Source organism: Triturus cristatus, chromosome 4_2, assembly GCF_964204655.1.
Source record: "Triturus cristatus chromosome 4_2, aTriCri1.1, whole genome shotgun sequence".
Classification (NCBI taxonomy): Eukaryota; Metazoa; Chordata; class Amphibia; order Caudata; family Salamandridae; genus Triturus; species Triturus cristatus.
In genome coordinates, this window is record NC_140586.1 from 336940511 (window position 1) to 336955479 (window position 14969).

The following is a 14969-nucleotide window of genomic DNA, read 5'->3' on the forward strand; positions in this document are numbered from 1 at the left end:
CAAAAATCAACAGCAAAAACCTTCAACAGTAACACTCTATATAGTCCCTCCCTCTACAGTGTTCTACTTTTATAACAGGAAGTAGAAACCCAGTGTCAAAGTGAGCGAGCGAGTATGGTGAATCAATTCAGCAACCAGAAGGTGAACGCTGTATTGTTACAGGCCTCTGTAGAGTTTACATCTGCTGGGCAGATAATCAGGGGCACAGAATCACTGTACATTTATCTTCTATCAGGAAATGTAAAATCAAATTGCAGAAAAGTAGGATCTTCTCTTGACTGTATTATCATTGTAAATTGCCTCCTTCCTGAAGCAAGTGCCTAAAAACTATTCACAATAGCAATATGGCTTAGGCAATAGGGCACTCCCAGGTGGGTACTGAACAGAAGGTGAAATAGGCGCTTTGTTTCCATTGAGGACCCTCTGACCACACACCACAGCAATTTGTCACATCATTCTTACCAGCCGCATATTAACACATGTACACATTTTGGATGGCAGTAAGAAACTAGTCTCTTTCATTAGCAGCATGGACAACACACAAGATACTGCCTAGTATTCCTACATCTGCAACTTTACCTTTTGGACAGAGTTTGCAATCTTTTCTGCATCTTCAGCCCTCTTTTTGGCCTCTCTGGCATCAGCAGCAGCATTTCCAAGCGCTGTCTCTGCTTGTCTTGTCTTATTATTGGCATCTGCAATCGTCTGGCTGATGGCTGGGATCTTTTTCAAAGCCTCCTCGGCTGCAGTCTTGTTATCGTTTACACGCTGATCAAAATCTGCGGAATAAATGTCATATTTATTTCCCCCCAATAAAACTGTTAAAACCAAAATCATACAAGTTCAAAAAATCACAGAGTTAAATGAAAATGTTAGTTTCTGTAAGCATCTGTTCGCGGCATGTAGTAATGTGGATCTAGCGTTGGGCCCAGATGTGTGCAAGTTGTTTTTCTTCGAAAAGTCTTTCGAGACACGTGGTACAGCAACTCATCCTCTTGTTGGTAATGAGCATGGTCATCAACTCCATTGTTAAGATGGTTTTCCCGCACAGCAGGTGAGGATGGAAAGTAAAGCGAGCCGATGTATAGAGTGATGTTCACGCAAAAGAAAGAAAAGAGATAATAAAGGATACTGCAATGGCCACAGGAGTCTGGGGAGGAGAGTGGGCACAAGTGAATCTACAGCACTACATTCCGCGAACAGATGCTGACAGGGTAACCTTTTCTAGTCAAGGGATGTTGGTTGTAGATACACATGCTGTGGATAGACTGTAAAGCAGTCCACCCAAAAGTGGTGACTAGTCTGTGGGTGTGCCAGTAGAGTGCCGCCTGGTCAACATTGGCTTGTTGGCAAGCTAGCACATCCACACAGTAATGTTTTGTAAAAGTGTGTGGTGTGGACCAGGTAGCTGCTTTGTATGTCAACTATTGGAATATTCCCCAGGAAGGTAATTTGAGTGGAATGGGCTCTAGGAGGAATGGGCAAAGTCCACTAAGCTTTAAGCATGTCTGCATGCATCTCACGATCCATCTAGCAATGCCTTATTTGGACAGGGCCTTCCCTTTATGGGGTTTCGAGAAAGCAACAAAGTTGTTGTGTGTTCCTAAAAGGTTTCATTCAGTCAATGTAGTACATGAGGGCTCATTTCACATCCAAAGTATGGGGAGCCAGTTCCACAACTGAGTTGGGTTGTGGGAAGAAGAAAGGGAGTTCAATGGATTAAGGTGGAAGTGGGAAATCACCATAGGGAAGAATTTAGACTCAGTGTGGAGGACAACCCTATCCCTATGTACTTGGAAGAAAGGTTCTTTTAAGATTAGTGCCTGTAACTCACTGACATGTCTGAGTGAAGTGATGGAGACCAGAAATGCCACCTTCCAAGAGAGGAACTGAAGGAGGCAGGAGTGGAGGGGCTCAAATGGAAGACCCATGGTTCTTGTCAGTACACTGGTGAGGTTCAATGTTGGGGTCAGTGGGACCAAAAGGGGAATGATTCTCTTGAGACCCTCAATGAAAGCCTTTATGGCTGAAATTCTGAGGAGATCTGTTGTCTGTACTGAAGAGAGGTGACCTCAGCAGGCAGGTGCTGCTGCATGGAGGAGAAGGCTAATCCACAAATCGGCAAGCGAAGCAGGTAGCAGACAAGGTCCTATGGTGTGGCCCTTAAAGGGTCAATGTCTTTTGAGTGACAGTAGTACACAAACCTCTTCCAGTTGGCCGCTTAGCAGGCACGAGTATCTTTTTCCCCAGATACCTGATGCCAACTTGTGTGTGCTGAGACCCTGCTAACCAAGCCCCAGATTATGTGTTCTTTACCAAAACTGCATCTTTGTTTCCACAACTGGGACACATCTGGGCCACATGCAAGTCCCTTGTAAAAGGTACCTCTGGTACCAAGGGCCTTGTGACCAGAGAGGGTCTCTGAGGGCTGCAGCATTTATTATGCCACCCCCAGAAACTCCTCAACACACTGCCATTGCAGGTTATATGCTTTGGTGCAGACCAAACTGAAGATGGGTGCAATGCGTACCCACCACTGCCTGTGGCACCCTTCTAACAGGCCTTACAGCCCTAAGGCAGGGTGCACCATACCACAGGTGAGGGCATAGCTGCATGAGCAATATGCCCTACAGTGTCAGCCATTCACAGACATTGTAAGTGCAGTGAAGTAATTGGACTAAACAGCACGGGGCATATCTGCTCATGCAGATATGCCCTCACATACAATAAAATGCACCCTGCCTTGAGCTATAAGGCCAGCTGTAGGGTTGACTTATCCATGACCATGACAAAAAGGGGCATTTTTCTACACTCGGCACAATAGCCTAATCAAACCACTATGCCATATTGGAATCTGGAGTTTTGCTGACTGGACATGACATAGCTTCTGAATGGCTGGTAGGTTTAGTTAGTGAAAACCACTTATGTATCAGGTTTAAGAAAAGTCACAAACTTTGATGGCTTAAGTACAACATGATTCAATGTCCTGTACAGTTATGCAACCTTTTCACACAGCACATTCTCGTTTCGCATACCATATGTTAAAGGTGAGATGGAGTTCAGTTAATGTGCATTGAATTCCTTGCCTCTCAGCTTTAACTTTCAACTAGTGTTGGTACCACCTTTCATTTCCGCTCCTCACAACACTGCGGCGTTCCTCAGGGTTCTATTATATCCTCTCTGTTAATCAACAGCTATCTAACCCCTTTACCAAACTGGATTAAATCAATCAACCTCACAACAGTGCAGATGACACACAAATCATTTTAAAAATGGGTGGTCTGGAAGAAGTCTACAAATTAAGACTTGATGACCACCTTTGGGCTATAAATGACAAATAGCTATGTGAAGCTAAATACTGCAAAGAGATTATAATCAGTGGACAATGGCACAAAAACAAGCCTACCACTATATGGCTTAAGGAACATGAGGCACCTCCAACAACATAAAGAGAAGTCAGAAACCTATGGGTAACCATGGATTCAGACCTATGTTTGATACCACATGTTAATGTCATAGTGCCTTTCTATGCAGTGAAAACACTACACTGCACTCTCCCATACTGTGGACACCAACAGAAACTGCAAGCCATACTCAACTTCAATCTCCAAGATTGACTATGCCAACAGCCTATACCTTGGGGTAAACCCATTCATCAAACACAAAATATAACATACAAGATGTTGCTGCAAGACTTCTTCACTGCCTTCACCCAAGAGAACACATGACTCCAGTTTAGCAATCACTCCACATGCTACCTATAGCTAGAACAGCAATGATCAAGGAACTGTGCATTACCCACAGAGCCTCCAACGAAAAGTATTGCTAAACTCATGCGGTAAAGTCAAGCAATAAAAACGAAACAGGACACTGCACTCCAGGGTTGCACCACTTATACCACCTTACTATAAGAAATCTGTAGGAGGCACTGTTTTCTCAGTATAAAGCCCCCAAGGTCTGGAACAAACTACTAGCCAGTATTCGAAGCATCCAGGTGCATGCACATCGGAATACAGTTTAAAACATGGCTTTTTCCAAGACAACTACACCACCACACATTTCAGCTACAGAACCCTGAAATAAAATCTTTCTCAAGCTAAATCTGCAGTTTACAATCCACAGATTGGAAACATCCCAATAAGTAAACTACGTTCGATAGACCGGTAAGTTGAGTGCCAAACTATTGTTTCCCGGGGTATTATTTGGTTACGCAATTTCATACATAACATTTCTGGCCAACACTTAAACTAATACCACAATACTCAGCTGTTGCAGCGAACTGTAAATTACACCTCATACACTAACACAAGAGATCTGCTATGAGGGTTGCACTGGTGAAAAACAACCCTGGTTTAGTAAAGGCGAGACTGATTTAGCATGGTATGTACTCTTCTTGAAGTCTGGTAGACAATGTCTGTGGCTAGCTCACCTTAACCAGTCAATCTTATAAGATGTGCTGTTCCTACCACACGTGTTTTGGTGAAGAACCTGGCTGTGGATTTTAAGCCAAAAAGTACGATTTTTACTTGGTCAACGACACCCTTCACGAACTTGAGAAATCTAAACAGGGTTTGTAGGGTTGTGAAAACAAAATTATTTTCGATCAAACGCTGCTAGAAAGTCTGCTCTTTCCAGCAGTGGTATAACCTCTTGCAACGTTGTCATTTAGAAGCATTGCATTTTTATAAAGCTGCTCACAAACCGCGTTCTAGAATAATGCACAGTCAAGTCTTGTCTGGGTACTAGGAATAAATCAAAGTATACACATTTTTTTTTTTTTTGAGCGGGACAACGTCTATGGCATTCTTCAGCAGCAGTTAACATTTCTGCTTGCAATTCTTCTTTATCGTATCACCAGTGTTTGTGGTCTTGTCAGAGGTTTCTGTACAAAGTCTATACAATAGAAGTCTTATTATGTTTAACACTCATTTGTCTGTGGTAATGGCCCATCATCCTCCCCTACAGTTGCTGCATGTGTGTGCTGGGGAGTGGGAGGGGTGAATAAGGGAGAAGTCGTGAATAATTCACTTGGATGAGTCTGAAGCAGCTCCTCTGCAGTTGCATCTTGGCTTTCCTTTGCCTCAAAAGTGGACTACAAGAATAGACTCCCTGCAATTTGCCTTAAGACCTGTGTTCCATAGGTGGCCTACCCGGATTCCTCACGTCAGATCTGATTCCCCCTTTAAAAGGAGTCTCTCCATGGCCTTGGCAGACGTTTGCCGCCTTCACTGCCTCGAGCATTTGTACCAAACGGGTGGTTTCTTATGAGGGGCAGATCTACAATATTTGCCTGCACCTCTTGTTTGAACCCGGAGATGTGCAACCAGGCATGCAGTCGCTGGACTGTGCCAGTAGTGAGTCTGCTTGTAGAATATGCGGAGTTTAAGGCAGATTTTAGGCACGAGTTGACTATGTTTTGCCCGATTCAACAATTGTTATAGCACTCGTGATATTCCTCTGGAAGGTGTGACATAAGGTCTAACATGTCCTTTCAGTGTGAGGGGGTGCTTGCCTATTTAGAGGAGCGCTGGAGTTGCTATCTGCCATTGGGTGGCAGATGCTCTAGCCATCTTCCTACCCACTGCCTCCAACCTCTTACGCTCTTTGGCTGGTGCGAGGCCCCATAGATACAGAATACATGGCAATATTACTCATTTTGGAGACTATTAGTAAATCTGCCTCAACATTTACCTTAATATAATTTGTATCTTGTTAACACGTTCGATACTTTCTCTAAGTGAGGATTCAGGGAAGTGCAGTCTCTTCTTTTTAGTGAGACTAGATGGTAGGTAGAACATGAGCAATGCAGTGAAAAATGAGACAATGAAACCTTGAACCTAGGAACCATGTGTCCAAACAAATAAGGTAAAAGGAGAATGAACGGATAGCCTACATCTCACCAAGTCACTGAGCAGAGGTAAACGCAATCAAGTACAGTCATTAAAGAGGGAACTACAAAAGACCAACTTTGTAAAGGCTGAAGCAAATAACCTGTGCAACAAGTTACAGTTCGACTGAGGCATAACAAAGGGAGAAAGGGCAAACAAGTGAGTAAAGCCTGTTAAATGCTTACAGATGGACAAACATAAATGCATGCTATGTTAAACAAAGAAAAGTCAAAAGGACAGTTGAAAGCCTTGCAAGGCCAAAGCAAGGGGAAAGCCCAACACATCAGATAAGCACATCTTGAGGAGGTTGAATTTCTTCTCAGCGCACCAGGAAGCAAAACAGGACTAATAGAATTGAAAAAAGATTTTGACGTAAGATGACTGGTTAAGAAGATTACATACACCACTTCAACAGGCAGATGATAGGAACCGACTGTCAAACGTGCCCCTCCGACTGCAAGAGCAGGGCTATCCTGAGCAAAGAAGGGCACAGACAGAAGGAGCAGATCCGAGAACCACTCCCTTTAAGATCACTCCAGCACTATTAAGATCAAATGCACGCAATCCTAAATGATCTTCGGCAAAGCCTGAGGAAACAGAAGGATTGGAGGAAATGTGTAGAGCAAATGGAAACCCCACGAATGCGCCTCCCAGGGCACTTTGCAGTAGGACTCCGAGTTGCAGAACTGTGGGCACCGCTTGTTCTAACAAGTGGCAAAAAGTTCCACTAAAGAGTGCCCAAGACACTCAAGATAGAATGGACCACTTACAGATGAAGCCACACACAGAAGATGCCCCCCCCCCCCCCCAAAGGAGACAAAAGAAAACTAGGAGCCCTTGTAACCCTAACTAAACCTGGGCATCAGACATTACAACGAAAAGGGTCCTCCGAACAGAGTATTTTGTCACGGTCATATACAAAGGGGTCGACACGTTTCAGCATATTTAGAAGGGCTCCTAAGGACACAACAAGGTCAAGTGCCAACACACTAGTTTTATGAATGGGATTAGCTACCGATAGTACACCACTTGCGGAGGAAAGCCACCTGTTGTGCTGCACCTAAGACCGCTCTCCCCTTATCCCCTGCCCATCTCCATTAAAATGCATTTGGTCAAACTACGAATTTGACCTCTGCACCCAGCCGCCTCTTTGCCACTGGTGGTGCCGTTTAGTACTCACCCGACACTGGCCCCTAGCTGATCTTTGGCCCCGAAGGCGAACTAAGTTGTGTACTTACCTGTATAACCTCATTATCATTTTACTCCATAGGATAACATTGAACTCTTAGAAAATTGCACTGTCAACTTTTGAAAGTCTTAAGTATTTTTCCTGCAAGACGTACTTACCTAATTGCAAAGATCTTGGTATTAAAATAAAATGTGAAAAAAGCTTGTTTTTTATCAAATTGATGTGGATCTCCTTTTTGAGTTGTGTCCCTTAATGGTCAATGTTGTGCAATAAATGGTGGTTGTTCCTGGTTCAGGGAAGACCTGGCTTGGCAGTTTGGACTGGACTGTTCCCATGAAGCACAGGGTCAAGACTGATTTGCAAATAGCTGAGTCTGAACTGAGGTGGTGAGGTGAGCTAAAGAACGATGATGAATTCAACCCAGATCTGTGACAGGGGGTGAGTGTCTGAAACGTTTCAGCACTACGTCCATCATCTCCTTGTGTTTGCTGTGCAATAAATGTCTTACACTCCTCTGTGTTAGGGCTAAGGCTGCTCGGCCACACTATCACTAATAGAGCACTTTGGGTTTACATTGAACCCTGTATACTTCTGGGGGAACCTCTAGACTGTGCAAGGTATAACCACTTATTGGTATACAAGATACAGAGCCAGCTTCCTACAGAAGTTGTCTTCAATGCAGTCATTTTTAGAGAGACCTTGTGAAGTGGTTTCAAAGGTTTCCTCATTAATTGCGTTAGTACTAAATTTAAGTTCCATACTGGTGCTTACACCATTCTTGGTCGAGCTATTTGTTTTGCTCCTTCCAGGAATCTTTAAATGACAGGGGTTTTGAAGAAATTCCTTCCTATATGACCTTGTGTGTAAGCCACAATTGCTGTCAAAAGTACCTTCAATTAAGCATAAGCGGTCCAGCAGGTTTTTGAGATATTGAAGGACTGTAGTATCCTTGGCATTGTACAAAGAAGCCAAATTTGTGACACCATCTTGAGTATCTTTCCGATTGGCTGTATAGCATTTTCTTGTTGTCAGTCTTGTTTCCCTGAGAATTGCGATTGTGTTCTCTGGCAGACCTAGATGCCAAACTGTGTCTTCAGGAGCCATGCTGCTAAACTTCGAGTTGCTGGCTCTAGATGGAGAACTACCTGAATTTGCATGCAAAGTAGCTCCAGTAGTTTCTATATATTGTTTTGGGCCATCTCCATTAGATCAGAGAACCAAGGTTATTTTTCCCTGGAAGATTTATTTTTGTTGTATTTATATTTCTCTGGAAGGCCCATCTCCAGATTGAGCCAGTCTTGATAGTACAAAGGATTTTGTTCCTCTATTTGTTGAGATAAAACATTGTGGGTGTATTGTCCATTTGAACTAGTAATGACATTCCCCACTGTTATTTATGAAAGACTTAAGACTAGGAACACAGTCTTTAGCTCCATTTTATTGATATGTTGAACAGCTTTCGGTTCTTTCCAAATTTCTATGACTGAGTTTCCCCATTTAAGCTCCCCAACCCTTATGTGAGGTGTCCTTAGTAGTGGTTACTGTGGGAGCTGGAAGTACGTATAGTCTTCCAGAAGCTACATTTGTTCTGTTCCACCATGCCATTTCCTCCTGTACTCTCTGCATGACAAATGTGGCTTGAGACCACTGGTTTTGTAGCCATTCCTAAATTAGTATGAGAGGTATGCAGGAGGCCATTCTCTCCAGCATTTTCTCCACAGTCCTCACTATCAGAGACTGACCCTTCAGGCATTGGTGAGTTTCGTGTATTATCAATAATATCCTCTTTCCACAAGGGTACTATTTTGCCTATGTTGAGTTTATTCTTGCTCTTGGAAATATTTTCTCAAGTTCTGGTTTTGGAGATCATTTTTCTCGGTTTATTGAGAAAAACCGGTTGTAGAGTGTTGATTTTACTGTACTTATGTGTTCTTTGTACTTGCGTAGGGAGTTAAAATTCACCAGCCAGTCGCCTAGTTAAGGATATCCGTTGCTTTCTTAAATGCGCTTCCACTGCTTCTAGGCACTTGTAAACACTATTGGTGCTTATTTTATTCCAAAGGCCAATAGTAGGAAGCTGGCTCTGTATATACTATACCAAAGTAAGGTATAGTGTGCACGAGCCCAGTGGATCTCCAGAAGTATATATAGCAGAGGCTAAAGTAGATAATACCTTACTCTCTTTTGTGGTAGTGTGATTCAGCAGACTGAATCCAGACCAATGTTTGTATAGAAAATTATTTTGTTGTTTTATTTCTAGAACCAAGATTTACTTAGTAGCAGGTAATTTAAACTTCATACAATTTTACTTTTCAAAAGACAGTTAACACTGGTTTGGTAGGAACATTTACATTACTTTTGCAGTTGAGAAAACAATTGGTAAACTGTTCAAAAACACTTTGATGGAAAACGAGGCATTAGTTGTGAGGCCTGCAAAAGTAATGGGTCTACATTTGTCCTTCACTGGGAACCAAACACCCAACTGTAGCGCCTGACTCAGAGGGTATCGTTGCAGAGAAGTCCAAGGTCTGCTCAAGAGAGGTGGTGTGGGCTAATAATTACCATTGACAGATACGCAGAAATAACACTCAATAAATGATTGTCCAGTCTGCCATGGTGACATATCAACCTAACCAAGATCACCTAATACTGACAATAAAGTAGCTCCCTTCAGAAGCATCAGTATCACTGCCACAATGTCCTAAACACAGAGGGAAGAACTTGCGGGGAAACAGTGTCAAGCTCTGCTGCATTTACAAGGAGATACTGGTGTGACTTGCGGTGCAACTTAGGGAGGCTCATGGAAACTCCAGGTGGAACAGCAAGGAGATCATGGTTTGCAGGTGGTCCGAGAGAGCTGCAGCGAGTCCTCCCTCAGCAACTAGTTAACAAGTGTCAAGAACACAGATCCCAGACCTGTGAAGATGCACCAAAACCTGTGAAGATGCAACAAAACCACAAACATCTTCTTGGAGTCTCGAGGTGCAGATGTTAATCCAAATGGAAGGACTGCAAATTTGTAACCGTCCGAGTTTAACACCAATTTACTGGTACCTCCTACCACAAAGTGTTGGGACCTCCTGCATGACTGGTATATGAAAATATGAATACATTTTTCCAGCTCCAGAGGTAAGAGAACCTTAACCAGAGGTAGGATTCTTGAACTTCTCCTTACACTCAGAACACTTCGATTTGGGAGGGGGTGGAGGACTCATTCTGTAGCATCCCTTTCCAGTCGTATTCCATGAAGTCAACTCCACAGTGACCTCGCTCAGAAGAGTCAGAACCTCCTGATTTAAAATGTGTGCACGGTCTTTTTAGGAAACTGATGGGACGGGGGAATTTGGGGGTGGTTCAAGGTTGGAGAGGTTTTGGTAGGGAAGGCTGTAGTCTTGCCAGACAACTTTCAGGACTCAATAACGCGATGTGAAGGACTGCAAGCATGCTAAATGATTACGCAATTGCCCCATTCAAGGGCAGATAGAAGTGGTTTGGTCAGGAAGAGGAGGACTGTTGCTGCTGTCCACAACCGCCATGCCACCTGTAGCTTCAAAACAGTGAACGTACTACAGCAGGGGTTAACATTCCTGCTGAAAAGACATGCTCCGAAGGGCATGCCCATAATGGTGGCCTGGTCACATGAGAACCCAGTGGAGCACATCAAAGTGTGGTGGTGGACGAGGATGGTAGAGCCCACGGACCTAGTCAATGAATTCACTTGGTCCAAGTGAGAGCAGAGGATTTGTTTCGGCCAGAATGACTTTGAGGTGTCACAGTAGGTGAGCAGTTGGAGCTGGTGGAAATGCCCAGTCGGGTGCAACGAAGGCTCCTTGGAGGCCATGGGGGCCATGAGGAGCAGAAGAGGGAATCTGAGCAGACTTACTTCCTTACTGAAGGCCACAATTTGCAGGGGGTAGGTTTCAGAGGTCAGGAAAGCAAAAGCAGTCAGATGCCTCTGTGACCGGAATCTGTGCTGGCTTGGAATCTGGCATTAATGTTACCTCCAACAAGTCAGTCTTTAAAATAGACACCGGGGTATGAAGTCGCTGAATGCAAGATGTAGAGCGCGGAACTAGTCAGGGAAGTGAAGGGTCACTCTTGTGCACTGTTTTGGAAGACTTCACCTTTCATTTGAGGAGGCTCGTGAGCTTGAGTGGGACCTGGAGATGGAATGAAAATACCTACCCCGGTGTAAGTCTTGAGCAATTAAATTTTTATTCCTGCTCAGTTATGACGTTTGTGTGCATATAGCCACACTTCCCAACACTTACAATTAGTGCTTGGAGCACAGGGGCCATAAGCTGACATTGTTTGGGTCACTGAGCTCCATCTGCTTGTCACACAAGGAGCAGTTTAAACCCTGACAATTTTGGGGGATATATTATTATTTAAAACTACAAAAAACAGTTTACTGGAAAAACATTTCCAAGAGAGAGACTCCAGATCTCAGTGTTAAGCGTTGAAGAAGAATTGATGCCAGTACACCAAGATGGCACCCTTTGACTCTTGATGTCATCCTGGAGCCGAGCCAGAGCTGTGGAGTCATTTGCTGGCACAAGAGAGCTATTTTAAGTTTCCACATACAGCCATATGCTTAGGGGATTTCAAGCTGAAAGGGATATGCACAAAGTAATATCAATAAGAAGCTAGGCATTTACAGTTTGATTTCTGCCCTTAATAAGGTCCAGAGTGACTGATGTTTTTCTTGATCACCGTGGGTGTTTTGCTCATGCCCAGGTGACTGTGGCTTATCTTTATCCAGAAATGCTTGAACCATCTCTCTAGTACTTACCGTCATGGTAAATGCATTGTGTGGAGGGCACGACTGGACACCAGCTCAATATTCCAACTTCTAGAATGGAATGGTGAAGAGTGGGCCCAGTGGTTGCCCCTGGTAAATGAAAATCTTGACAGCGGCCAAGCAGTTTTGAGATACTCCTGCTTTATTCGTGTTAGCCCACTCAAGAATTTAATCTCTTTGAAAACGTTACACAATTTGTAAGATAAGTTGGGTCTTTGATTCAGTACTTTTTCAGAGTTTCATTAGACTCTCTGCAGCTTTGGTAACCCTGACACCAGGACAATAATTCACCGCTGCCACCCAGAACACACTGTGAAATATGGTTTCCCTGATCATGTGCACAATTTTCCCTATTTAACAAGAGCAGAAGCTAGGTATACAAGCACTACAAAATGCAACTAACTTTCAAGCTCCAGTACCTCAAAGTAAAGAAACCTGTTTTTTATCACAGACTATTTTATCACTTTCCTTATTTGCTTTTCTGGGTCAATATTTTTCCCTTCAGTGGTGTAGTATCTCAGTTAGTAACTCCAGAAGCACAACTGATTTGCCTCGTGTTCAACCTCAAGACGGTTGTTGTGTCTTGGTATCACTGACTAAAAATGTTATTCAGTATCCTATTATATCACAAAAGAGGGGGGGACCGGGAGCGTAGTTAGAAAATAGGTCCAGTACCCGTGCTCCCTCAGAATAACTAGTATATTACGAGAGGGTAACTGTTCCTGAGGAATTATGGTTGTGTTTGTTCTCTCAAAGTGGTGTGGGGAATTTCTCCTTTTGTATATAGTGCCCTCACACACCCTTTCGGGTGTCTTGCTTCATCATGGGGCGTTGCTCCTCGTGGGGGTGGCGCTGCAGTCCCCCACGGGCCCCGCAAGAGGGCTCTTTGGCGGAGATCTTTTGATTGGAGACGCCGCAGTTGTGCATGGGTGTGTGTGGGCCTAATGGAAAACAAGTGGGTGGTGCGGTTTAAAAATTGCTGGGTAGAGTTTCAGACCTTTATTCACTGCCCTACCTGGCAAATGATTAAAAATGGTTATCCTGGAGCTACTCTTAATGAAAAAAATATTAAAAGAGGGCAGATCCTGGAAAGTAACTGCTGCTCTCAGGAATGTGAGTGGGGAGCCTACTGGTGAATGGTCAACATGTTTCGCGCTTACGAATGGGTCCTTAAGGGATCCCAGATGCGCTTCGTCAGGACCTATAAAAAATAATTAAATAGTGAGTGAAAGTGTTTGTGAGTGAAATAGAATGACAGGTTTCAGTGAGGTGTGATACTGTAGACCTGTTGAACCTCAATAGTAAGGTTAGTCCAGCGTCTTTGCGCTGAGAGGTTTACCTGTCTTTTCTGGAAACCTCAACCCAACCCTAAAGTTGTAGGGATAAGGGCCCCATCAGCGTAGTGGAGTTGGCACTAAGGAGAAATCGTGCTCCTTCGCCCGGGACGTGGTAACCTACCCCCTCTCCATCTATCGCTGGATAGATGGAGAGGGGGTAGGTTACCACGTCCCGGGCGAAGGAGCACGATTTCTCCTTAGTGCCAACTCCACTACGCTGATGGGGCCCTTATCCCTACAACTTTAGGGTTGGGTTGAGGTTTCCAGAAAAGACAGGTAAACCTCTCAGCGCAAAGACGCTGGACTAACCTTACTATTGAGGTTCAACAGGTCTACAGTATCACACCTCACTGAAACCTGTCATTCTATTTCACTCACAAACACTTTCACTCACTATTTAATTATTTTTTATAGGTCCTGACGAAGCGCATCTGGGATCCCTTAAGGACCCATTCGTAAGCGCGAAACATGTTGACCATTCACCAGTAGGCTCCCCACTCACATTCCTGAGAGCAGCAGTTACTTTCCAGGATCTGCCCTCTTTTAATATTTTTTTCATTAAGAGTAGCTCCAGGATAACCATTTTTAATCATTTGCCAGGTAGGGCAGTGAATAAAGGTCTGAAACTCTACCCAGCAATTTTTAAACCGCACCACCCACTTGTTTTCCATTAGGCCCACACACACCCATGCACAACTGCGGCGTCTCCAATCAAAAGATCTCCGCCAAAGAGCCCTCTTGCGGGGCCCGTGGGGGACTGCAGCGCCACCCCCACGAGGAGCAACGCCCCATGATGAAGCAAGACACCCGAAAGGGTGTGTGAGGGCACTATATACAAAAGGAGAAATTCCCCACACCACTTTGAGAGAACAAACACAACCATAATTCCTCAGGAACAGTTACCCTCTCGTAATATACTATTCAGTATCCTATACCAATGTGAAATGGGGAAGTGGGGTCATCCATCAACATAAAACACTCATGTGTCAAACACGGTTTGAAAAGACAAATCATGACATGCTACATTTTAAATAACCCCCACACTGGACTACTCGATCCCTCTTGCCACACCAAGCCACTGCTGTATCTACAACCCAGATCGCAGAAACAAAAATCTAAAGAGGATGCTGTGCCTAACACCACTGGAGACACTTCACTTGTCACAAAGTAAGCCACATTTTAAATTGGTTTGCAAACTTTCAAACCATTAAGAATCTAACCACAGGATGTCTGAAAAGGAATATGCTACTTACCAGTATGCATCTGTTCTTGGCATGTAGAGCTGCAGTGTCACACACTGAGGATAAGATCGCCATCTGGTGTTGGGCTCGGATGATTGCAGGTTGTTGTTGTCTTCGGAGAAGCCTTTGGTCACGAGGTTGGTGACTCCTCCCCTGGACAACAGTGCGCATGGGCATCCACTCCATCGGCAGATTGTTTTTCGCCATGATGGGAAAAGATGGACTATATAGAAAAGAAAGAAAGGATGTCCATGTGTAATGTCTAAGTAAGACGGATGCTGGAACAGATACAGGTCCCGGGGAGGCGGGCGGGCGTGTGTGACTCTGCAGCTCTACATGCCAAGAACAGATGCATACTGGTAAGTAGCATATTCCGTTCGAGGCATATGAGCTGCAGATCACACACTGAGGATAGATTATACAGCAGTGCTCCCCTTAGCGGTGGTCGCCTGTATCCGTTGCAGCAGTTTGAAATAAAGTTTTTAGGACAGCCTGGCCCACGGAGGCCTGTTG

At 44.1% G+C, this 14969-nt stretch overlaps 2 protein-coding genes across 2 annotated transcripts in view; one reads left to right on the top strand and one right to left on the bottom strand.

Moving 5' to 3' along the window:
• The window catches only part of LOC146833833 (uncharacterized), a 338179-nt gene that overhangs the window by 116010 nt on the left and 207200 nt on the right, over nucleotides 1-14969 (top strand). The window lies entirely within an intron of this gene.
• The window catches only part of LAMC1 (laminin subunit gamma 1), a 329476-nt gene that overhangs the window by 27953 nt on the left and 286554 nt on the right, over nucleotides 1-14969 (bottom strand). The window contains exon 25 of the mRNA XM_085601731.1: nucleotides 580-779. Coding sequence (XP_085457857.1) covers nucleotides 580-779 — 200 coding nt within the window. The remainder of the gene's footprint in view (nucleotides 1-579; nucleotides 780-14969) is intronic.